General features: G+C 42.9%; 2 protein-coding genes across 4 annotated transcripts in view; one reads left to right on the plus strand and one right to left on the minus strand.

Annotated features, from left to right (window-relative positions):
- Positions 1–17,599, minus strand: part of FILIP1L (filamin A interacting protein 1 like) — a 293,470-nt gene extending 275,871 nt beyond the window's left edge. The window contains exon 1 of the mRNA XM_043448724.1: positions 17,479–17,599. The gene's annotated coding sequence lies outside the window, so the exon portion shown is untranslated. The remainder of the gene's footprint in view (positions 1–17,478) is intronic.
- The window catches only part of CMSS1 (cms1 ribosomal small subunit homolog), a 372,626-nt gene that overhangs the window by 287,501 nt on the left and 58,668 nt on the right, over positions 1–26,457 (plus strand). Inside the window, exon 1 of one of the 3 annotated variants that reach the window (XM_043448743.1) lies at positions 17,665–17,896. The exons of the other annotated variants lie outside the window; for them this stretch is intronic. Within the exon in view, the coding sequence (XP_043304678.1) occupies positions 17,842–17,896 (55 nt within the window). The 5' untranslated portion in view covers positions 17,665–17,841. Of the gene's footprint in view, positions 1–17,664; positions 17,897–26,457 lie in introns of those variants that run through there. 3 annotated transcript variants of the gene reach the window in all.

Here is a 26,457-nt window from a genome sequence, read left to right on the forward strand (position 1 = left end):
ACAATGATGAAATGTCTGTTCCTGTCTTTTGCCTATTTTCTAATTGGATTGTATGGCTTTTTACTGTTAAATTTTGAGGCTTTATATATTCTAAACAGTAGTCCTTTGTTATATGTGTGGTTTGCTTTTTTTTTTCCCCCTTCAATCTCAAGATTCTTTTCATCCTCTAAAAGGAGTTTTTCACAGAGCAGAAGCTTTTTCATTTTTATTAAACCTGATGTCTCTATGTTTGCTTCTATGCACTGTGCTTTTGGTGTCAAATGTAGGGGCTCTTTGCCTAGTCCAACCCCAAAGATTTTCACTTACTGTTTTTTCTAAGAGTTTTATGGATATATGTTTTATACTTAAGTCCGTGATCCATTTTGAGTTAAGTTTTTGTGTAAGGCAGTAGACTTAGGTTGAGTTTCATTTTTTTTCCTCTGAATGTCCAATTGCTTCAGAACTGTTTGTTGAAAAGGCATATATTTTTGTTGTTGCTGAATTCCTTCTTCGCCTTTGTTGACAATCAGTCAGTCATATTTGCATGAGAATATTTCTGGGTTCTCTGTTCTGTTCCATTGATCTGTGTGTCTGTCCCTCCCTCAATACGCACAGTCTTGATTATTGCAGCTATATAAATCTTGAAATTAAGTACACTGATAGCTCCCGCTTTTCTTCTTATTCAACAGTATCTTAGCTTCCTGGTTTCTTTACCTGCCCACATAACTTTTAGAATTATCTTGTCTGTATCGACAGAAAAAAAAAATGTGTTGAAATCTTGGTTGGAATTGCATTAAACCTGTATATCAATTGGGGGCAAATCAAAATATTTGCAGAGCTTCCCCTGTGACTCAGCAGTAAAGAATCCACCTGCAATACCGGAGATGCCAGTTGGATCCCTGGGTGGGGAAGATCCCCTGGAGTAGGAAATAGCAACCCACTCCAGTATTCTTGCCTAAAAAATCCCATGCACAGAGGAGCCTGGTGGGCTGCAGTCCATGCGATCACAAAGGAGTTGGCTGAGTGCTTAAACAATAAAATATTTGCTGTATTGAGTATCCCAATCTATGAACATAGTATGTATCTCTGTTTATATAGATCTTTGATGTCTTTCATCAGCATTTTGTAGTTTTCAGGGAGCAAGAACTTTACATACTTTGTATACATCTCAGTGTCTAACACAGTACCTTCCTAAGGGATGTTGAATTTCACAAAAATCATTGCCATATACAGGAGTGGAATCTTACCGTGAAAAGAACCCATTAGCTATAATCCCTTTTTTTAAGATGGCTTCCTTAAACTAGGAAAATGCTTTAAAGATAGCAAATGGCCCAGATAAGAAAGACTTTTCATTCACTGCCTGAAACTAGATACTTTGTAATTTGGGATTGTAAATCAAATTCCAGTTAAGAACTTATTGGATTCAGCTGTGTGTGTGGGACGTGGTGCAGAGTGGTTCAGGAAGCTGTTTTTGCTTTGCCAATTGCAGAACTCATCTTTATATATTAAAAGAGAGTTTTCATATTTCTGCCAATGATCATTTTTCATTGGTAACCAGAGGAGTTTTGAGTTGTCTTTTTGTGGGCTTTATCGGGGAGCTTAAATCCAGGATTGAATTAATCAGAGGACGCAAGATTGGGTTTCTGCATTTTCCAGTTTTGAAATCTACATAATGTTAGTAATAGACTGAACATTTATCATGTTAGTGTTCACAGTGGGGCAATGAAATATAACATTACATAATTCTTTAAAGAAGATCCTGAGAGTTTAATGTACAGTCTGATGGCAGGAGACCCTTGGGAACACAAAGAGACATTCTTCTTAGAACTGTTTGTATGTACCTAAGATGAACAAGCGATCGTGTTTCCAAATTTTCTCTTAAGTTTTCAAAGGATGTAAGTACACAGGAGTAAGGAAGGCAGGGAAGAACAGGACTGTTTTCATTGCTAGGATGGCAAGAAAAGCCCCAGCTGGCATCTATGGGCTATAATAAATAGGTATTTGTTGTGGTCTAACCAGGTAACCTTGAGTAAGTCATTAGTTTTTCTGAGCCTCATTTCCATATTTATACAGGGGGATTGTGATCATGTCTCTGCCTTCCTAAAATGATGATCAAATAGTATAATGGACAGAGAAGCATATTGTAAGCTCTAAAAAAACTATACAGATGTACCATGTTATTCATTCCATAAATATTTATTAAACACCTACTGTGTGTAGACACCTACTGGGTACCAGACACCTACTGTGTAACAGTTCACCAAGGAGAGACACACGGGAGCCACTTAAGTACATTGAAACATCACACGTGTGCAGAGGTAGAACATTCCAGGGTTAGCAGTGGAACTGAATTACCGAGGTGCAGCGTGCCTTTGGAGTTGAGAAACACTGAAGACACATGATTGTAAAGATCATCTATGTTCAAGTTGAAACTACCCTCAACGTGGAGGGAATTAAGAGGAAAAAAAGCTTGATCCAGTTGCCAGTCCTTATTAAATAGGTGGAATGATGAAAAAAAATCGGTAGATGGCAGAACTGGGAATTGGACAAGCGTGCATGGGCAGATGACGTGAACCTCAAGGGAAGCGGGTGGCCGATGATGTGAAGATGGCAAGGAATGGCGAGGAAGCATCACTGTGAAGCCTGGAGAATGGTACTGCCCCAGGCTTAGTGTTTGGGCTGTGGGAGTATGACCAGTCTTCTCTTGAGGGGCTGGAAGAGTATAAGTCCTGGCGGAAGAGCTGGACAGCAAGTGGAACAGGAGGACGGAAGACGAGTATGTAAGAAGGGTAAGCGTGTGGCATGCGTGTGCATGCCCAGTCACTTCAATCGTGTTCAACTCTTTGTGACCCCACGGACTGTAGCCCGCCAGGCTGCTCTGTCCATGGGATTCTCCAGGCAAGAATACTGGAGTGGGTTGCCGTGCCCTCCTCCAAGGGCTCTTCCTGACCCAGGAGTCAAACCCTACTCTCCTGTGTCGCCTGCATTGCAGGCAGATTCCTTACACACTGAGCCACCTGGGCGGCCCTTGAGCATGTAGGGCTTCCAGTAATAGCAATAACTGCTGTTTATTGAGCACCTAGGACGTACCAGGCGCTGTGTTTGGCTGTTTTGTACAGTTAGTCCTCACAGGATGCTACAAACTAGTTCCTGTCGTCTGGATTTTACAAATGAGGGCATAAGGTCCAAAGAGGTCACATGCATCATTTAAGGTCACACAGCAAGTCCACATTAGAATCTCCGTACCCAGATCTGCCTGACTGCCAGGCTGAGCTTTTGTACCATTTCACGTGTCTTCAGAGAGGTTCGGAGAGCACCATGGGAGGGATTCGGAGGGAAATCAGAGAAGGGAAGACCCCAAGGGAGGAAGCAGAGTCACATGGGAATGAAGATACAATAGAGGACTGTCGCCTAGAGATGCTTGCGTTTTTGCTGGTGGCTGAAAATGACAGGGCTGTGAGGATGAGAGCCACTGAGACCTCTGGCAGAGATGAGGCCTGGTGAGGCTAGTGACTGCCTTGCTGCAGGTCCCGGGGGAGCACTGCGGTCAAGGTATTCTAATGTCTTTTGAAGAAAATTCTCCCAGGCAGATAGTGACAAAGGTCAACCTCTCCTGGCTCTTTTACTCCCGGCGGGGTGGTCAAAGAGGCTTAGCTTCCTAAATGAACAGTCTTGCAGCCCAGACAATGGAGGGCAGAGAAGGGCGTGTGAGATGACCTCTCACTTGCATGCAGGGTGGGAGCCCATCAGATATTGAGGTGCCTTGGCCACTTTGTGCTTGGGGACCTCTGGAGCTGTGTGAGGCAAGCTGGAATTTTCATTAGACTATGGTGAAAAGCAGACACATGTGTTAGCCTCTCCCAGGCGGCAGTTAGTAGTTACTGTCCAAGACAGCTTTTTAACAGAGTCTGGGGAAGAAAGTATTCTTTTCCTTCCTCAGCATCCTGGCACAGCTAATGTCCTACTTTCCTTTACTAGGGGACAGTTAATGCTGCAGCTAAAACAGCAATCCCACGTGTAGTATTATACATTGACATTTATGGGCACAGGCCAGGACCAGAGACTTTGCTGGAAGCAGGTTTTGATACCTGAGGGGAGGGGTGGCAGTCAGCTCTGCAGCCAGGTAAGAGTGGCCTCAGGTGAGAGAGATCAGGTTAGAAGACCCAAAGAAGAGCAAAGAGGACAAGTAAGTAACTGAAGAAGAGTTATGAGTCTCACAACCTTGCTTTCAGTTAAGGTCTTCCTGCTGGAATTCTTGATGGAAGTAAAAATAAACATGCCCTTCACAGTAACACATGTGCCGTCTGATCCCGTTCATCACAGGAGGGGTTGGGGCAGTGAGAACATGAAGAAGTGCCCTCAGAAAGGGGATAATAAGGAAACAGAAGTGGAAACAGCCTTAAAAGCCTGTGCTTGGCATAGGCCGCTTGCAGAAGAAGCTGGATCCTTGTTGTAAACGTGATTTCTGCTTCTTCACAGGCGGAAGGTTCTCTTTTCCCTTGAATCATGCTGGCACTTTATCTCCAGCTCTGTTGTGACATGTTTCACCTTCCACACTCTTTTGAAGTTTTTGTTTTTTCTGCTTCTACTGACCTGGTGATTCTTCAGAGGCAGCGATAGTACGCTTTCCATTTTGTACCGTCTGCAGCACTTTGCATTCAGTAGCTCTTCGGTGTTTGACTGAAAGAACGAACCCAAGGACACTGTGATTCCTCTAAATTTCTTTACTGAACTCTTTACTTGGCCACCAAAGATGACACCTGACAAATCCAGCTTTCTCCTTTTTCTAGGATCAGGGACTAAAGTAGATAAAAAGTGTGCTATAATGCTTTGAGTGTGCAGAAGAGATCCTTTCTGTTTAGGGAATGTTGCTAAGCCCTCTCATCAAAAATAGCCTTTCCATCTACGTCCAAGCTCCGTCAGGGCAGAGCATATTGGCAAGGGTGGTTCCAAAGGAAAAAGCAGTGTAATGCCTTCTGCTCACAGCAGCGCAGGTGCCAGGGGAGGAGGAAAATGCGTGTGATCGCAGCTCGGGATGCTAAGTGCTGTAAAAATGGAGCCGACCGACCAGCCAAGCAGTGTGCAGAGATCTACGTGCATCTGAAATACCTTCCCCAGGCTCCGTATAGTCCTGTGTACTCGGTGATCCCAGGCTCAGAGTCTTCCGAAAGCAGCTGATGACTAGAGGTCTCACTGTATAAGCAGAGTGAGCGGCCCATTAAGAGGGACCCACTTAGCCCAGGGAGATGGCAGACGCTCAGAATGGCAAGAGGAGAGGGAACGGGGAGAGCCAGCCAGAAGGACACACGTGGAGCCCCAAGTCCTAGGCAGAGCAGCTCCTTCCTGAGGGCTACTGTTGCTCCTTCAGGAACTGCTGCACAGACATTGACAGGAAACCAAATCAGCGACAGGACAGCCGTTTTAATGTTGGCAGAATCTACTCTGAGCATGAGTCCCTCTGTGAAACTAAAGAGCTAGAGTCTTTAGGGGTTTTTCCCCCTCAAGTCTTGAACCTGGCCTATCTTGGAAAGTTGAAGCATCGATTGGGCAAGTAACCACAGTCATCCTGAATGTCCAGCGGAAAGGAGGGATGGACAGTGAAGGACTGAAGTTGGGATGGGGAAATGCGCGTTGCCTGCAGCATGCGTTGTACAAGAAGCTCCAGGATGGTCATACCCAGTGGTTGCTTGGGTTTGGGTGGCCTGGCTTTGGGGTAAGCATGTTTGTCCAAATAATAGATTGCTGCACTAAGATGGATCTGTCTCATCTACCCTAAAGAAAAGAATCTTCGTACCCTGTGTGTTTAAGGCATTATCAGTGATCTTTATATAAAGATCAATGTCTATTAATAAAAGCCATGAGCAGGACCCTGCCAAGATTTCCATAATTTGTTTAATCAGCTGCATCAATGCACCGGTTTTCAATTAGTAGAGGTGTCCATTTGTACCTCTTATTTGCTTATAGGTACAGAGGCCAAATCACCAAGTTGGGGCTCCTTGTGATCCTCCACAAGGAGCTGGCCTCTCACTTGCCCAAAATGGAGATAACCGCTGTGTATGTGTCTAGGTAGGAGGGGGCAGGCTCCAGGGAAGGTAACCTCTCTGCCCACCCCTCCCCACCAGTCCTGCCGAGGTGCAGGGCAGGGGCCGCGTAGAAGCTTGCTCAGGCACCTCCTGAGCGGTGGGACTATCAGAGGCTCCTTCACTGCGTGGCCACCCTGACCTCTGCCCAAAGCAAGAAAGAAAAGACAAGCTGACAGAGCTGTGGTCACACAAAGCCCATTAACTATATTGGCTGTCTTTGTTTATTTGGGAACTCTGGACTTCTTTTTTTCTTTTTTTTTTAACAAGAAATTTGAACCACATTTTGTTTGAGATATTCCAGAAAGATGTAACAATGTGGTTACCATTTTATAAACTTTTAAACAAAACTGTTAGCGGTTCACAACTTTGTTTAAAGAACAATGGCTTTGGAGCACAGGCCAGTCTTCTCAGGACCCAGAGGACAGTGACCAAAGCAAAGAAGAATCCAGTTCAGAGCTGGCTGGCTGAGACCTGCTCTGGGAAAAGCCGGGAATCCAAATGTTACCACTGAGGGCCTCTTCCCTTTCTGCTGGGATGGCAGTGAGTTTGGCCCTGTTGCTTAGCTGATTTACACCAGTGCCCTCAGCTTGTTAACTCTCCTCAAGTGGAAGAGAAATTCAGGAAAAGTGGGGATGAAAACAATCACTTCTGGTATTTTTCCCTTACCTTGAGACCGAGCCACCGATTTTAGCATAACTAGTTCGCTACCCGACCATTGGCTTCCTCGTTTCTTGTATGCTTTCCGCTTCTGTCATCACTTTCTGTAACAGCCAGAATCTCTGCTATGCTTTCATTCTAATATTTCTATTAAAATAATCTCCCTTTATCTAACTTTTTCCTCAGGAGGTAATTTACATTTATAGGAAATCTATTTATGAGTTTTTTTTTTCCTGCTGTTGTTGACTGTAGCTATTACTCTTTTTAGCCTTTTCTTGGAGTGCCCTCAAGAACATTTAACAGGAAGTATTATTTAAGTCTCTTAAACATTTCTCTAAAAGTATACAAATATTTATGCCTATATCAACTTTTCAAGACATTTTACAAAGCTGATTTAGTAGATGAAGTATTCTTCTGCCAAAGATTAAAATTGAAATAGCCCATAACTGGAGCTGACCAACAATGCAGATTTGGGGTTGGCAACATTCAGTTTCCAAGTACATAAGACACATAGGAATTACAAGAATTTAGTTTGGTAGAATCCCTTTTTACATGTGTTTTTGAAAACTCAGTTTGCCCTCCAGAAAGACATTTCTTTTGGATCAATTGCAGTCCCTATTTAACAACGTCACAGCTTACATGTTAAGACTTTTAATTAAAATATTAAATTCTGGGGCAAAGAGACTTCCAAGAAGAGTCCGTAATCGTTGAAAAGGGTAGTTAAAGAGCTGTACAATTAGCCATTTTTAACCTTAAATATAGCATTTCTCATGTATCCTTCAGGCAGTACTGACAAGGTATTTCCCGGAGATTAATGACACTCTGGGTTAATGGGCTGAGGGAAGGTCATTAATCCTTACACAAAGGTAGCTTGGAAAGTAGGAATGAAAAACAACTGCTGGGTCAAGATGATACAGTCCCAGGAGACGTTTCAGAAGATGTTACCTTTGCAGAAGCCCATACTTAACTACTGTTCGTATCCCCCTTCTCCACAAACAAAATCTTTTTTTATTAGTTGGCTTCCTCTTCACACTCTTTCTCAAATGCAACTCATCTTGGAAGTCCTTTGTTTTCACATAGCTTCTCACCATCAGACTCATTTATTGGTGTGAACAGAGTTGTGCTTGGGAGTCTAGAAATCCAAGCGATCAGAATATATTTCCTAACGTTTTAGTTAAATAACATATCTGTGCATTCAAGGCATAAGATATGCAGGAAATATGAAGTTACTGTCAGTCAGTTCAGTCACTCAGTCATGTCCAACTCAATCATGACCCCATGGGCTTCAGCACACCAGCCTTCCCTGTCCATCACCAATTCCTGGAGCCTACTCGAACTCATGTCCATCGTGTTGGTGATGCCATCCGACCACCTCATCTTCTGTCGTTCCCTTCTCCTCATGCCTTCAGTCTTTCCTAGCATTAGGGTAGGATATTTTCAAATGAGTCGGTTCTTCACATCAGGTGGTCAAAGTATTGGAGTTTCAGCTTCAGCATCAGTCCTTCCAATGAACACCCAGGACTGATCTCCTTTAGGATGCACTGGTTGGATCTCCTTGCAGTCCAAGGGACTCTCAAGAATCTTCTCCAACACCACAGTTCAAAAGCATCAATTCTTTGGCGCTCAGCTTTCTTTATTGTCCCACTCTCACATCCATACATGACTACTGGAAGAACCATAGCTTTGACTAGATGGACCTTCGTTAGTAAAGTAGTGTCTCTGCTTTTTAACCTGCTCTCTAGGTTGGTCATAGCTTTTCTTCCAAGGACTGAGCGTCTTTTTATTTCATGGCTGTAGTCACTGTCAGTGGGAGGCTAGGGCTAATGGAACAATCAGACCTAGACACCACCTCAGTAAATCTGAAGAGGTTGATCACCATAGGACACAGAAACAAGTCAGTCTGGCCAGGATGCTGTGACAGGCAGAGTACCTGCTTCCAGACTGCAGAATACCACCAGAGCTGTGCCCTTGCAGATAATGCCAGACTTGGTGGAATCTCATTTCTCCTCCAGGCCAGTGTAGACTAAATCCATTCTGCATGCCTGCTCACCTGGATCTCTTCTGACTATGCTCCCATCTGGACAGATTCATTAATTTCAAGATTAAGCAGGGTTCAGTGTGACTTCTAGGACTGTGGTGGAGATAGTGAGAAAGAATGGCAGGAAATCTAGAGCTACCTGGTGAAGGATTCTTCCAGGAAGCCCTACTTTGGCTTTTTACCCAGAAAAGAGTTAAAAGCTAGAGAATGCTCACTGAGTTGTGGGTTTTGTTGTTGTTGTTTTTTAAGTTCTGCCTTCATGCACAGGCATCATCTTCTGTAACTGTGTGTCATTGTGAGAGCGGCTTCCCCTGTGACTCAGTGGTTAAGAATCCACCTGCAGTACAGGAGACGCAGGTTCAATTCCTGGGCCGGGAAGATCCTCCTGTAGAGGGACATGGCAACCCACTCCGGTATTCTTGCCTGGAGAATCCCATGGACAGAGGAGCTTGGCAGGCTACAGTTCATAGGGTTGCAAAGAGTTGGACATGACTGAAATGACTTGGCACGCAGGCACATCCTTGTGAGAGTTCTCAGTTCAGAAGTTTGTACCCTTGCTTGTGCTAGGGCGTGTTGCTCACCTTTCTGCTAGGAATGCTCGCTTCCTTTGGAATCCTTTAGACAAGTTCAGCACCATCTGATTCACTCAAGTGGTGTCTGGCTGTTCTATAATCCCAGGTTGATACTCTGATCCCCATAGTATGTTTTCACATGTTTGGAAATTTTAAAGTGCCAGAGGTTATTTTACTGTTTAAAAAAAAAAAAAACTGCTGAAATTTAATAAGATACCACAAGTATACTAAAGCAAACTCTAAGGAAAATGTTTTTTGGTCACTAGGGCAATGGGTTGAAATGCAAAAACCCCACTAAGATGGTGGCTGGCGTTTTGCCACTGACTGTATCTGATCTAACCCTGAAAGTATTAAGTTCTTACGGATTTTGTGACAGAGTCAAGAGAAGTAAATCTGTAGCTCCCAGTTAAGACTGAGCTACTGTTTTAGTGCTGCAAGTGCAGGTGGAAATCTTTATATTCTTCCATCCTGTTTTTTAAAAAAAAAAAAAAATCCTTGTTTATACACAGATTAGTTCCACTAGACCTAGCTGAACTTTTGGAGTTCTTTTTTTCAACTGAAATTTCCTTGTACAAATGAACTATCCAGATGTGGATGGGAACATAATAATAGAATTACGTGCTGAAATAACTGAGATTATTTAGGTCATGATTGCAGTTTTATGATGCCATCTGGGGAAATTACTAAGTGCATGTGAATTTGAGGTAAATTGAAGTTTTTCTCCCTTCAGTAGGCATTATGGCCTCTTTTGGCACTTTTTTGGTATTGGAATTTGCTGCTTACTTTGCTTACTTTAAGAGTGATGGATCTGCAACTCTGTCACAATTTGAACTGGAGTTTTCCTTTCACACAAATGGCAGGTATTTAATGTGTCAGGACAGTCAGTCTGAAACCTGACCTAACCACTTAACAGTAAAATAGTAAAACTTGCTATTCTGTGTGTACAAATGCTGTCTTTCCAAATTAGGAAAGAAGATATAAAACCCTGTAGAAGTGCCTTTGTTTTAACAGGAGAAATTTAATGCTCTACCATTAACATTCTCCCAAGGTAATGTTACATAAATAATTACTGCCACACCGGAACAGTCATTTCCCATTCTTGGAATAATTTGCACACATTTAGGAATTTCATTGTCTCCTCAAAATCCTCTGGGCTGTGGGCCCATAAATTATCACATTTTTGATGGAACTTCCATTACACGATCTAACTTTTATGGAAGGAGAGAGCAAGAGAATTGCAAAAAAGTAGTGACTTACATATGGTTAGAGAATCTCAAGGAAAGGAAAAGAATATTCCTGCTTCTTTAACATAGGTCAAGGAAATTTGTGGTTTACTTTCAATAATCAACTTTCTGGAAATTTTTTTATGCCCAAACCACAAAATTTGGCATTTTAAATTCATACCTGTCTGTGGGCATGTAGTATCTAAAGCAGTGGTTCTTAGGGTCCCTAAGAAAATACATTATTCAAATACCAGTTCCCTTGGTTTTTAGATGACACTTCTAGCCCAAGACTTCTTAATTTGTTTCAAGGGGCCCAAATTTTGTGTCTTTGTGTATCCGGGATCTTGTAATGTTTACCAGCTTTTCAGGAAGACATTACATGCCACATTTTCAAGACTGAATTTTGTTAGACCCAATCTATAACACTGGGAATTTTCTATATTATTAATAATGATATTAATGCTGCTGCTGCTGCTAAGTCACTTTAGTCGTGTCCAACTCTGTGCATCCCCATAGACGGCAGCCCACCAGGCTTCTCCGTCCCTGGGATTCTCTAGGCAAGAATACTGGAGTGGGTTGCCATTTCCTTCTCCCAATGCATGCATGCATGCTAAATCACTTCAGTTGTGTCCGACTCTATGTGACCCTATGGACAGCAGCCCACCAGGCTCTACCATCCATAGGATTCTCCAGGCAAGAATACTGGAGTGGGTTGCCATAAATATATCCTGATTATTGAGCACTTATTATTTGTCACTAACTATAGTTAACACTTTATATATTTCTCATTTATTGTTCCCCAGAAGACAAATACAGTTATTATCTTCATTTTATGAGGAAACTTAAAGCTTTGAGAAGCTAAGTAACTTTTTGGAGATTAAAACCCATGATGTCATCTGGAAAAAATCCATGCTCTTAGGCATTAGGCGTTATGCTAAGGAGTACATCCATTTGCTGGTTTTGTAATAACTGGCTTTTGTTTGATGTTGGCATATTCAGTTCAGATAGCCCTTACTCTGTTCCTGCTCTGGTCTAGAAGTTTGGTGGACTTGTACACTCTATGCACTATTTCCCCTTGAATTTGTGTGAACATGTGTATGTTGCCCTTGTAAAATTTTAAACAAAAACTGTACCTGTGGAATGCCTGTATAATCTTGGAGTCTTGGTTGTTTTTGGTGGGAAGCTGAGCCAATTCACTGGGAAACTTGAACTTCCCAAGCTTCAAGATGGCACTTTATTATTATGCCTTCTGATCTCTTCTTGTGTTAGGAAGGGTGAGATTCCATAAACAGGTGAATCTTATGACCAAACCTCTCCCCACATCTTCCTAAACAAGGAGTCTGCCATGTATACGGTGCCCCAGACAGAATTAGGACACCTGGTTTCTAGACCCCAATCCTTTACAGCAGTAAGGCACTATAATTTGATCATTTCAGTTGTGTGTTCTCCATTCAGGGTGACCCACTGCCCCAGTTTTCCCAGGACAATCCTGATTTTAGCGGTGAAAGTCCTGAAGCCTAGAAAATTCCTCAGTTCCAAATACAATTTGACCAATGATTGTCCTACCTCCTTTATTTTTCCAGAGCTGTATCCAAGCCCCAGATTCCAGCACTTCTGCTTTGTTGAATCTCCTGAAGAGTACAAATAAATCTTTTAAACTAACAAATTGGGAAACTCTGGCTCAGATTCATAAGTGTGTAGTGTACCATTAGAGATACAGAACTTGAACAGACCAAGAAAGACCTATATAAATTTTGGAGGAATTTTCAGATACTTAGCTTAGAAGATTTGTAAAAGAAATAATTTTTTTTGTTTTATATTGCCTTCACTTTTGTTTCAACTCTATCTCTTGAGGGAGTAGGCTGAGTTTTAGAGGAAACCTTTCTCTGATTGTCAAAGTTCAAGTGGTAAATCACCGTTTGAGATTGTCAGACCATCATAAATGTCCCTAATATACAAAGATGTCCTTATCAGCAGTATTCCAAGCATAATAAGTAGAATGTAGGGTTAAATTGAGACTTATCAAGTGGTTCAGTGGTAAAGAATCCACCTGCCAATGCAGAAGACGCAAGAGATGCAGATTCTGTCCCTGGGTGGGGAAGATCCCCTGGAGTAGGAATTGGCAACCCACTCCAGTATTCTTGCCTGGAAAGTTCCATAGACAGAGGAACCTGGCAGACCACAGTCTATGGGGTTGCAAGAGTTGTACATGATTGAGCAACTGAGCACGCTGAGATTAATGGACAGTAGCACAAATAGTTATGTATTGTCTTGACTTTTCAGTTTATTTCAGTTCCGTTGCTCAGTCCTGTCCGACTCTTTGCGACCCCATAGACTGCAGCACACCAGACCTCCCTGTCCATCACCAACTCCCAGAGTTAAACTCATGTCCATTGAGTCGGTGATGCCATCCAACTATCTCATCCTCTGTCGTCCCCTTTTCCTCCCACCTTCAGTCTTTCCCAGCATCAGGGTCTTTTCCAATGAGTCAGCTCTTTGCATCAGGTGGCCAAAGTATTGGAGTTTCAGCTTCATCATCATTCCTTCCAATGAATATTCAGGACTGATTTGCTTTAGGATGGACTGGTTGGATCTCCTTGCTGTCGAAGGGACTCTCAAGAGTCTTCTCCAACACCACAGTTCAAAAGCATCAATTCTTCGGCGCTCAGCTTTCTTTATAGTCCAACTCTCACATCTATACATGACTACTTTAGGCAAATGATTTTATTTATTCTTTCATATTTTTAGCCAAGTTTGCCAAACAAGAATTATAATGGAAAATGCTAGTGATTTTTTTAAATTTAAGTTCTAAATACTTTTAGTTTTATTTAAGAAACAAGTCTCCGTCTCAATTACATAATTTTTCTCCCCTAATATGAAGTTATTTTTGCATTGATTGGGGATAAATACAATAATAAGTTTTTAAACTCTGAACTACTAACTGCACCTGCTTGGGATCTAAAACTGAAATGGAAAACACAAGGCTTAACCCCACATGCTCCCTGATCAAATGCAAAGGTTCTTAAAATAGCTCCGGGTGAAGATGTTTGGAGCAGCTGAAAACCAAGGAGCTGGTGTCCCTAGTCACAACCTGGCAGTTGATACCATGGCTCAGAGGCAGCTGCCTCTGTCTCTTTCTGTCTCAAGGCCTGGAGCAGCAGCTCCTAGAAGCAGCGCAGAAACAGATTCTGCTTTACCCACATTCCTGTCCTCCTTGAACTCTACTTTCCTAGTCAGAGGATTGTCCCTGGATCCATCAAGGGGATCTAAGACATTCTGTCCAAGCCACTAGAGCAAAGTATTGGGTTGGCCTAGAAATTCATTTGGGTTTTTCCAGAGGATGTTACAAGAAAACCCAAATAAACTTTCTGGCCCACCCAATAGCTAAACACCTCCAAACAATTATAATAAACCTTAAATAGGTACACTGTAAATTCCAGGAAAAAATGTAAGGAAGAAATAAAGTGCATTTGATTGATCATAGCTAGTAGTAACAGAGAATGCTAGCTATGAGTGGTACCCTACACCCTCTTATCTTCAGTATTCCAGTTACCAGCAGATCAGTTTACTGTCTTGAAATCCATCAGGAAGACCTTCACTCAAGACTGCTTTGTTCAGCTCTGCCTATCTTGATAGAGCTCTCAGTTAGCTCATATGTCTCAGTTGATATAGCTGTCAGTTTACCATTTTCCCCCATAATTTTGTCCTGTGATATCTTCACTTGCCATTGATAAACTGCTTCTCTCAAGGGCCCACTTATGCATCCCCCAGTAGCAGGATCTGGGCTGGGTGGACAATTGATCTAATCGGATCTGACGGCTTTTTATGTTGCCAGACTTTTGGCACTAACCAGCAGTTTAAAATTCTATTTGCATTCACATGTAGATGAGTATACTATTATACTATCCTGTTCCCATCGTAAAAAGAAGAAAAAAGCAGTAGCTTATATCTTGTTTAGAAACTACACTATTTTGAGGGCCAGAGGAAAGGACTGTTGGGTGAGTGTAGAAGGGAAGTGGGGGCAGGAGGACAATGGGGTGCGGGAAAGCCTGAAACTCTCCCATGGGCAGCTTCCAGTTGGCCACCGCCGCCTTCAACCAGTGCTCAGAACTGTGGGTACTCATGTTGAAAACTCAGAATTTTTCTAGACTTCATTTGAGAAATTATTTAAGGAGACTGCATTAGAGGGAACATTAGCTGGGATGGTTCCTTAAAGTTCTAAAGCCTGGTTTTTCCATCAGCCGAACAGGGAATAATACTTGCATTTCCTATCACGCAGGGTCACCTTGGGATCAAGTGAGTGACTGATACTTGAATTCTGTACACAGTGTAGGACACCTCCCAGGTGTAAAATGACCCTGTGGTTACGAATAATGCCATTATACAAAGATTCCTCAGCCACAGTGAGAAGCACAGTACTGCCCCTCTTTCTGTCGTAGCCCCCGGTGATTGACTGCCTTTGTCAAACAAATTAGACAGACACATCTTGAACTTTCATCAGATTTGAGCCCCAGATAGCCATGAGGCTATCTAATACAAATTTTGCTCTAATGTCCTCCTTAGAGACATCTTGTCTATCCCAATTCTGAAGTTGCAAACTATCAGTATGTGAGCCTTTGTCTGACATCTGTAATTTAGAACAGAAATGTTAACATCCCTCAAAGAAGGCTCAAGTAGTTTCAGTAAAATGTATATTCCAATCTGATTATTTGGTCCCTGGAATTCTCTTCCTATCTTGCAGACACTAAATAAACCTTTATAAGTAGGAAATTTTTTTTCTAGTCTTTTAATTAGAAACAAAGGAGAAAATATCATAGTAAGCAACATGAACAGTATTAAGGTTCAAATCACTAATAATTGGCCCCTCTGTAAAAGATCTCTATACTCAGAGAATATGGAAACCACTCTTCCTCCATTCACTGCTGTATCTCTGGTAACCCAACATGTGGTAGGCACTCTAAACATTTGTTGAATGAATGAACAAGTGAGCAAACTAATTAAGCCCTACCATAAGAGTGTTTTACCTAATTATAATGAAACAAACAAAACAAAAAAATTATGTTGTTCTCTGTATGAATGGCTATTAAATGCTGGTGGCCACTTAGTTCTGTCCAGAGGCAAATAAAAGCACCATTTTTTTCTTTACATGTTTTTTAATGTAACATAGTGAAGAGGCGAGGCATGTATTTCAGTAGTAATGAAAATTTTCTTTTACGTTAAGACAAGAATAACATGGCCTTTCTTCTGAAGAATACAGGGCCCTTTACTTCTGTTTTTCCCCATCCCTGGGGCTCATCCCCATCGCCCCTGAGCTCTTGGCACATTGCAGCATCTGTCCCATACAACAGGTAAATGGATCATCATTTTGAAGCCGCAGTAAATTATCTGTATCTCCAGTGACAATGTCAGTACCTAAGACCAATTCTTGGCTAACAAATTTTTTTATTCAACAACAGTTTAAGTGAAAAAAGAAAGCTACATACAAACTTTAACAGAAGCTAAACTCTTTAATTTTTTTTACACTTTTTTGTTTATAATCAATACTTTCTTTGTCCTAGAATTTTACAGAATATTTTTGCATTGGTAATCTTAAGAAGCCAAACTCAACGTTGCTCTGGGAAATTACCTGAAAAACTCTTGTAAGCATAGACTTGTCTTTAATTGCCCAACGTATTTGTTTTAAAGAAATAGAAATAGCCATGAATATTATTGCTGCCTTTAGAAATTTTCAATAGCAAAGAGCTCTTCAAGTATTTATGCTGATTTTTAATTAAGTATAATATGAGTTTCATAATAGTGTCAACTGATGACTGTAGAGATGTATTTACTTGGAATATTTGTTTTGGGAGGATAGAAGATTGATGTATTAGAAAGTATCATCATAGGAAAAGTATTTTTAGTTGAAGCAAGAGGAGCATTGCCAAAGGTTGGAAAAGTTTTCACCAGTAGTACACTGCCGCTTGCCCTCCTTTATTACAAGTCTAATGCACACATAGAACATGGTGAATGTAGCCAAGCAGTGTATGCATTGCATTTCTTGCAGTCCTTCGTAAGACTTGCATAGATACTGAAGAAAGATGTGATCATCAGGTGTAATGAAAAAGAGTGATTGAATGTGTCACAAAAATTTTAGCTGAACACGTATCTCTTGAACTGAATCTGTATTCAGAACTATGCATTCACCCTAAACACTGACTAATACTCCCACTGAGCAAGTCCAGTGAGCAGAACCTTCTCTGGTGTCGTTTGGCAGCAGTCAGGCTTCGTTTCCCATTGACACCGAGGTTAGCTGTGCCTTAAGCATATCCAGTCATGCTTTGGGGTGATAGGTATCTTCCCAGACCTTCCAAAAACCCCACCTCAAGAATCTGCTTCTCTTCTCTGGCCCCCATTCATCAGATCTTGCCCATTCATCAAATCTTTAGCACCAAAGATATATGAACAAAAGAAAACGAAACGGAATACCTCTAAGTTGCCATTTTAAGATGTCAATTTCTTCTGTCTTTCCATAAAAAGAAAATGCCTCCTAACCAGTCTAGCCTATCCAATACACTTCTCCATTGTTACCACATTTGGGATGATTTTCAAATTATGCATTGATCATTTACATCAGTTTGCAAAATCAAGCTATTAGCAAGCAAAAGTCATCTGCCCAAACCATTTAAGAATTTTTGACCATTTGTCTTACTCTAAAGAGGATAGCAATTTAAGATTTTATTTTGGTCTCCTTTCGTATCTCCTGTCAGGATAGTTCCTCTATTTTGCAAGCAGCTCTTCTTCATGTTAAAAAAAAAAGTCATCACCCTTCACAAGCCCTTAATCATGCCTGAGATTTACTCTCTTCCCTTGCATAACGCAGTTCCTGGACATTGGATGTCACAGACAGGTCCCCAAAGCCTCCTCTCAGTGGCACTGGGGACACTTACCTTACCGCGCAGGTGCTTCTGCTTGCTCACACCTGCAGGTCCTCTCTTCTCATCCCCACCAAATCCGACAGTGGAATCCAGGGACCAACAGCGTTTTCTTCTTTTCTTTTTGGACAGTCTCTCAGTTTTTGTTTCGTGGGCTTCAAAGTCAAGGAGAACTTGCAACCAGGGTCCCCTGGCAGTTCCGCAGAGGAGAGGCAGTGGGGAGCCCAGCAATGCCTGGGCCCAAACACTAAATATAACCCTCCTCCCTCTCCAGGCAGTGTCCTTCATACTCAGAAGGCAGGCGACCTGGCTGGATCCCTCACCCCACAGCTTGCCAGCCTCCGCAGAAGAAAGGGTCTAACTGGACTGAGGTGCAGAATGAGGCGACCCAAGACCCGGGAGCCATCTGCCCAGAGCAGACAAGTAGAGGCAGGTATAGGCTCCGTGAGGGTGCCTGGGTGTGTGTGTGTCTGTGTGTGTGTGTGTGTCTGCATGCCTGTGCCCAGCAGCTGCTCTCCAGATTAGAAGACACCACTCTTTGGCAGGCAACTCTGAAACCACCCTCTTGGGTGATTTCAAATTTATGTGCACATCTTGGCCGAGAGAAGGAACCTCCCAGGCACAACCTGGGCCCCCTTCTGTGCCCCGCCACTGCCCCAGACACAACGGTGAACCACAACAGACAGCGGTGCCAGCATCTGAGGAACAGATGCCCAGATGGACGTTAGACCGCACCTCGTTTTGTACCCTGCAACCAAGAACTGATGCAAGCCCTGTTTGAGATTTAAGTAACAAGGGCATGCCCTCTTCTTTGACAGTCACGACCCAAGGCACTGCAGAGACTCGCTGTTGTTAACGCTGTGTTGAACTTCAACTTGAATGCCTGCCTGTTCCATTCAGTGTCATATGAGACATGAGGGCAAAATGCTGAGGAAACTTAAGAGCAGCATTCAAATGTATGATGATATTTATTATGACTAATCAAGGTTTCTGTTTTGTGTTATGCAGATGTTAAGAAAAATCTCATACTTCGTTAAAATTTGTTCGTTTTCTCTAAGTGCTATCACTTAATCTGATTGGCGGGGAGGGGCAGGAGAAAGGAGCTTGTTCATTTCTTGAGCAGGTATTTACTTCCTCACCAGTGAGGTATCAGGTCCTCTGCCAGGCAGACTGACCACTGGCCAGGTGCTCCATTCTATGTATTATTTTCCTTAATCAGCACAGCATCCCTTTAAGTTAGGCCTGTGCGTGCATGCTAAGTTGCTTCAGGCACGTCCGACTCTTTGTGACCCTATGGACTGTAGCCCGCCAGGCTCCTCTGTCCAGACAAGAATGCTGGAGTGGGTTGCCATGCCCTCCTCCAGGGGATCATCCAGACACAGAGACCGAACCTGCGTCTCTTATGTCTCCTGTGTTAGCACGCAGGTTCTTTACCACTAGCGCCATCTGGGACGACCAAGCTGGTCCCGAATTGGTGATCAAATGAGAAAACCAAAGCTCATGATAATTAACTCCTCCACAGTCTCCTGGGTGATAAATATCAGACTTGGGATTCAAACTTGGATCTGAGTCACACCGAAACTCATGCTGTTTATTTTTAGCTATTATCACTGAAATAATTTCAAACTTACAGAAAAGATACATGAATAGTAAAGAACTGTATACTCTTCACTCAGGTTCTCCAAATTTTAGCATTTTGCCATGTTTGCTGTCTCTCTCCCTTTTTTCCTCTAATCTCCCTCTTCCCACCTATCCCTTTGTGTTTATATATGTGTGTGTGTATGTTTTTCTGAATCAACTTATGTGCTTCAGTGTTACTATCCTAAAAGCAAGTACACTTTTCTGCATAACTATAGTATGACTATCAAATTCAGTATATTAATATTGATACCATATTATTTTCTAATCCATAGTCCCCATTCAGCTTTTTACCAAGTATCTCAAAAGTATCATTTGCAGAGGGAAATTTTATTTTTTCTTTTGTTCCAGGATTATGTATAGCATTTAGTGGTCATGGCTCTCCCTCAATCTTGAACAGTTTTTCAGTCTTTCTTCGTCTTTGGTGACATTTTGGTGACGTCTTTGGTGATGTTTTTGAAGAGTTGTCTGAGGAGGCTATACAGATAGCTGAGGAAAGAAGAGAAGCTATAGACAGAGGAGAAAGGAAAAGATATACCCAACTGAAGGCAGAGTTTCAGAGAACACCAAAGAGAGATAAGAAGCCCTTCTTAAATGAACAATGCAAAGAAGTTCAGTTCAGTTCATTTTAGTTGTTCAGTCATGTCCAACTCTTTGCGGCCCCATGGACTGCAGCACACCAGGCCTCCCTGTCCATCACCAACTCCCAGAGCCTACTCAAATTCATGTCCATTGAGTTGGTGATGCCATCCAACCATCTCATCCTCTGTCATCACCTTTTCCTCCCACCTTCAATTTTTCCCAGCATCAGGGTCTTTTCAGATAAGTCAGTTCTTCGTATCAGGTAGCCACAGTATTGGAGTTTCAGCTTCAGCATCAGTCCTTCCAAAGAATATTCAGGACTGATTTGCTTTAGGATGGACTGGTTGGATCTCCTTGCTGTCGAAGGGACTCTCAAGAGTCTTCTCCAACACCACAGTTCAAAAGCATCAATTCTTCAGAGCTCAGCTTTCTTTATTATCCAACTCTCACATCCATACATGAGTACTTTAGGCAAATGATTCACTGACCCTGAGCTTCAATTTCCCCCTTTGTGAAGGTTTTGGACTGAAAGATCTTGGTTCTAGTTAAGCACTAATATTCCATGAGCCTGTCAATTGATGACCTGAAAATGATCCAGGAAAACACTAACGCTATGCCTTTTGCTCAACTCTTACTAATAGTTATTATTGTGGATGTCTGCAGGGTATTGAGAGATGTATCAGTATCAGTTCTTAAAAATATAGTGAGATTTAAACTCTTCTAAAACTGTTTGTCCTTTTTTGTCTGTTTATTTCTGTGAACTGTGAAAAGAAGTGCAGGGGTATCAGCAGCAGAGCTGGATCACCGGGCATCCGAGACAGTGTTCCCTGGGCATGCCTCACTTCATGCTGACTCACATTCCAGACCCTTCCTTCCCACTGTCCTCTCCCGGTCCACGTGGACTATGTTCCTCCCTGGTACTCCCAAGGCGCCCAGAGCTTAACTGTACCTTACCCTCAATCCCAGTTTCATTGCAACTGCCAGCACAGTTGTCTCTCCCCCTCCCCTCTGGGAGTTCCTAGAGCGGAGAGCACCTTCTAACGCTGCAGCCGCGGCCCCGAGCACAAAGTCAGAGCTCAGTGAGTATGTACTGCATGGAGCCAGCACCGCCGGCCACGTCGGTGGATGGAGGAAGAAGCAACCTTCAAGTAAAGCAGCTTTAGAATAGTGTCTCAGTGAGCTGAAAGGTCACGAAAGAAGAAAGCTCACATATTAAACCTATCAAATCAGTCATTTTTAAATTCCAGGCTTTTACGTTTTTTCCTGGTAGACATTTACCAGCAGAGAAATTGACAGATTTAAATTTCACATATTATCCTTTCTTTCATCTTCCCTAAGGGTTGGATTAATGACTTAATACATAAAAATAAAAGATCTGTATAACATGTATAACTGATTCACTTTGCTGTACACTTGAAACTTAACACGTCATTGTATAGCAGCTGTACTCCAATTTTTTAAAAAAATTTAAGAGGTGGGAAAAAATGTTCTGGATAATCCACAAAACAGAAGAGTACCTCCAGCTAAACAGGCCTGTTTAGGAAAATCTGGTACAGTGAAGGGCAGCTCTCTCTTCTTTTGAAAGCCACCGTAGACAATGTTCTAGAATTATACGTATTTTAGGGTTTCACATTTTTCTAAAGTGAGAATGATGCTAACAGGTTAACTTTTTTTAAAAGATGAGGAAAATATACTTTTGACTTCAGAATGTCGTTGTTACAAATAATTTGTACTTTTCAGTTTCCAGGTGCTATTTCTTCATATACTTCAAGACTGCCAAAATATCAGGTGACAGTTGTCTTAGTTCTAAGGCATTCCTCAAGTGTCCTACTTTAATGTCATTCTGTAAGGTTTCTCTCTTGACATAGCTATATCATCATTTAATAGCCTTGTTTATACATATCGCTGCATTGCTGTCTTCACTTTTACATCCCCATTACTTTTCCCAATGGATACTAGTTCTCCCAAAACTAGAGGGAAAAGGAGAGAATTCCAGCAACATCTCAAACTGAATCAATGTTTTCTCCTTGACTAGAAAATTCCTTTGTGAACAGGAAAATGCCTGAGTTAGAAGAATCCCTCCCCTCTCAGCCCTTCTTCTCCTGACAATGTTGTTTTAGTCCAGTCTTGTTTTCCTTTCTAATGATACATCTTACAAAGACATGTCATATCAGCAAAAAGTTGATTCCTTTCTCAGCTCAAATCTTGGCTGAGTAACTTTTGTCTTTAATAGCCAGTTATACAAGTGTGAGCACACAGTTTTTAGCCCACTTCCACAGACATCTACTGAGTGCCAGGAATATGCCATGCAAAAGTCAGAATGTAGGAGGAGAGACAGTCATCACAATTATAATTTTGATGGGCTGTGCATTGTCATATAGGGCTTAACATAATGCCGTCTGAGTCTACTCAAACTGCAGTCAGGGAAGCTGCATGGGGTGGAGGCGGGGTGGAAATATTTGAACTGAATGCCCTGAGGGAGGAGGAGTGGGTTTCTGCCAGGGGCAGGGTTAGGAAGGAGAGCGTTCTCAACAGAGGACACAGTGTGAGCGCAGGCAGGCTGGCAAGAGAGCTGCCCCCATGCCCCGAGGACAGGGATGGTGTCCAGCCTTGTCCTGGGTAAAGTAGAATCTTTATTTGGGTCCAAAATGTTAAGAGCCTTGATGCGTTGATGCCAGATGTTATAACCGCACAGACAGTGGGGAGCCACCAGAAGCATTTTAGCAGAAAATCACGGTCAGAGAGGTATAGTGGGAAACCTTCAGGATTTGGATCTGGAAGGGCTCTGTGTGGGACTCCGGGATGTTTCTCCTGAAAAGAAGCTCAGTGCTCATCTAATTTTAGCCTCATGTTTTATTCATGAAAATTGTGTAACTCAGGTTTAAATTTCACACCCCGCGTTGCCCTCTACTTGACATGAAGCCTTAAAGAAGCCACTACGTCACAGATTCCCCAGAGTCATTCCTGGGTTTAAACAAGGTTGTCCCTGTGACCTGAGGGGACCACTAATGTCACCTCTGTGCACTTGACTGATGAAAGATGCTAGGACCTCTGCGGGGCGGAGAATGAGGAATGGGGAGGCGGCCCCAGCGTGGGGGCCGGGCAGGGTACCTTACAAGTGCAGTTATTTCAGCCCTGCCGGGAGAACCTGGGGAGGCGGCTGCAGCGTGGTGTCAAGTGAGCTGCCTGAGGTGGGACCAGATCCCAAACAGCAGCTAGGGAATGGGGAGGAGGAGACAGGGAAAGACAGGATCTGTGCAAGGAAGCCGAACCTCATCCAAATAACTAGGTGTTGAGGGCTGTAGTCCGAGCAGAAAAACCAAATACGCTGAGGAAACCAAGGAGAAAATTTTATCCGAAGGAAGGGCTGGACCGATCAGGAGGTGATTGGAAAAAGTCTGCTCTACATCCAGTGGACGAGGAGCTGGGGCCACTGCAGGCCCTCCGGGGAGCGTCCCCAGGCAGGAAGGCCATTCTAGGCTCCCTTTCTAGTATGGCCAGACCAGTCGTGGTTCTTACGCGCCAAAGAGCCAGACAGAACAGTCCTGATATTATTTTCTAGTCACTGGGCAGAGTTGGGGAGGAAGTCCTGCTACCTAGGGTCCTTCTGAGTTTCCAGGCAGCTCCGTGGTTCAGCATCCCAGGCCAGGGCCACATGGCAGGATGACAAGGACATTCCACTCGGACCCGCTTCTTAGCAGCTTCCCAGGAGTGCCTTGTACCATCACCACCCTTACTGTTCCGGGCCTGACTCTGAGGTTCTTTTGTCATGTTTCTTGAGGAACACTGTGCTGCATGCATAATAGCAGCTCTGCTTTCAACCACAAGTATCTCTGAATCAGAAAGGGCTAATCCCCTCTTATTCAAACTGTATTGTCTGCCAAACCTGGTGCTATAAAGCAATCATTTTGAAACTTTCTAATTGTAGCCATAAGTTAGGTCTCCATTCTTTTCGCCTCTTAAGTTCAGTGAGGGTGGTCCTGGTTAAAATGAATACATGAAAAACCTCAAACAAATCCAAGATTTGCAGTAGTATAGCAGTATTTATGGTAGTAAAAACATAAAAAGATGACCCTCTTCTATTGTTTTTTCCGGTTTACTATTTGCAATTATATTCACTTCATTTGTCCATTCGACAATTACTTATTGCCTTTCTGCTGTGTCCAGAGACTATCTTGAACCCTGCAAGTATAACAGACAGACACACACAAAAAAACAGATGTTATTGGCTCCTGCCATCTTGGAATTTAAAGTCATGGTTGGATCAAATCAATAAATCAGGTAATGACAACTTGCAGTAGTGCTATGGGAGAAAATAAGAGAAAATTGAGGCAGAGGAGAGGGCCCACTTTGGATGTCAGAGGAGACCTCTGAAGAGGTGACATTGAAGCTAGACCTGAGTATTGTGAAGGAGCCAGACCAGGAGGAGCAGTCCAGGTGTGAGAACAAGAAGCATAAATGCTCCAAGGCGAAAAGGGGGTTGGCATGTTCCAGGAACCTCAGGAGGTCAGTGTGACTGGGGTGCAGTGGACCATGGAGGAGACCAAGGGAGGCAGAAGGGGTAAGTGGAGGCCAGGCATGGCAGGGCCTGTGGTTTGTGGTATGGAATATGGATGTAATTCTACGTGTAAAAGCAAACTTCTGTGGAGTTTTAAACTGGAAGATTGTATAGTCCTGTTTATGTTTTCAAAAGGTCTTTCTGGCTTTCATGTATAGAATAGAAGGGGTCAAAGTGGTTAGTGGGGGATCAGGCAAGGTACTGCTGGGTCACGCTCTGGGGTTTTCCGGAGGGTAGTGACCTGAGATCCCATGGACTCTAGACAATATCATTCATTTTTCTCCAATATGCTTTTCCTCCAAACACCCAAGCCATTTCTTTCTTTGCCTAGAGGTTCACAGATGAAAAGATGCCAGAAGCACTGTCTTTTAGGTGAGTCAAACAGTCAGATAGATGAGCTATGCAGGTAGGGTTCTTGACCTAGCACTGTTTTATAGGAATCCTCCATGTCATTTTCACTTTGCAGGTCAGTTAAATTCATACCAACTTTCCCCTGTTCTTCAGCTTTGTTCCCAGCATGCAGAAAGTATTCAGTAAATGTTTTGTCTGTTAGATTGATTTGACTTGGATTCCCAGTAGTGTGAGTAGAGTGAGAATTAGAAAGGCCGATGTGGTCCTCTTTACTTCCTCTCTGGAGATGGTGTATCACTAGGGTGACAGGTCTCTTAACGAGTTAGTATTGTCAGTCTGTGGTGAATACCATTCAGGGTGAAAGAAAATGACTCCTCTAAAATAAAAGGTGCTGTGTACGTGTAAAGTTTTTTAAGAGCATCTGGTTAGAATTTAATATGACTGAAAAGCATGGCTGTTTTCTTCATGTTTCAGTTACCCAAATATGGCTAAAAGTGTGCTTTGGAGATTTTCCAAAATAAAAACTCTTGAGGTGAGAGAAATTTCAGCCCCAACAATAACTTGAAAATTGGAAGTTGGAATAGCAACTGTTTTTTCAACTGTCTTAACTCTGTCACCAACACTATGATGATTTGATTACATGTGACAAGTCTGGTTTCTGGCCATTAAACTGCACACTTCAGCTATAGGCATCAGTCTTTCCCTTCTTTTCTTTCACCGTGTGTTGATTTAGGGGCAGAAACGAGAACGATGGGAGAAAGAAAGAGGTTGGGGAACTCTGGCCTTCCCATCAGCCCCCAGGTCACACAGCTGGTGACCTTGACTCTCTCAGCAGCCTCATGATTCAGGGCCAGCAGCAAACCAGTCATGGGGTAGATGTCTCCTTTCCATCCACCATTGTTATTTAGGTGCCACTAGCTTGTTTGAATATCAGGGACATCCCGTAAGAGGAGAAACATCCCCAGATGGCAGAATGCCCCCTGGTAGCCGTGTGGGAAGGGAGGGGACAGCACTCGTCAGCAAGGTCATAGACATAAAGCTCTTGGTGCAATGCCTGGCCCAGAGCAGTCAGAGAGCGTAGGGTGACAGCACCTGCTGACGCCATTATTTTTATTATTGATGAGTCTCACGTGGTCAGGTTCCAGCTTTCTGATCCTGTTTCTACTGTTTGTTCTGCACCCTCATCAACCCCTCGGGCAGCTGTGTGACACCTCCTTTAAGGAAGGGCTGTTGTCCTAATTTACTCCCTGTATTTGAGTCATTCCTGCTCATGCTACTCTCATTAATCCAACGTTTCCATCCGGAGAGTGCGTTCCTTTTTACTGCCACTCTGAATGTCTTTATTGGGGGAAATACGTCTTCAGAAGTCAAAAGATACATACATCCACCATTCCATTCCCACCTGGCTCCCTCCTCTTTGCCTTACAAAGGGTGGTTTTGTTAGCATCTCAGCTCTGGGCTTCTTGCAACAGAATACTGTTTCTTCAGGCATCTTATCCACTGGCTAAAGAGTTCCTTGATCTCAAGTGCCTCATTTTGCTGGAAAGGGAAGAGCATGACACATCTGATCTCTCACTTTAGAAAGGAAGGTAAATTGTTTCAGTTAGGGACCTGGGAGACACATCTATTTGTCAAAGAAAGGAGCTGCTCTTTCTCTGAATGTCTGCTTCCTTCCCTCTGCCCCCAAGCCCACACTTGGAAGTTGTGGCTGGGCATCTTGCTCAACGAAATAAATATTGGGTCAAGTAATTAGCAGGCAGAATTACATTTGGGGTGTAACCTGACTCTAATCGCTGACCTCAGAGAATTAATTTCATATGACATAGCACCTTCATGCTGGCTTAGAAGTTTCCACTCATCTTTGC

This window comes from Cervus canadensis, chromosome 27 (genome assembly GCF_019320065.1).
Source record: "Cervus canadensis isolate Bull #8, Minnesota chromosome 27, ASM1932006v1, whole genome shotgun sequence".
Taxonomy (NCBI): domain Eukaryota; kingdom Metazoa; phylum Chordata; class Mammalia; order Artiodactyla; family Cervidae; genus Cervus; species Cervus canadensis.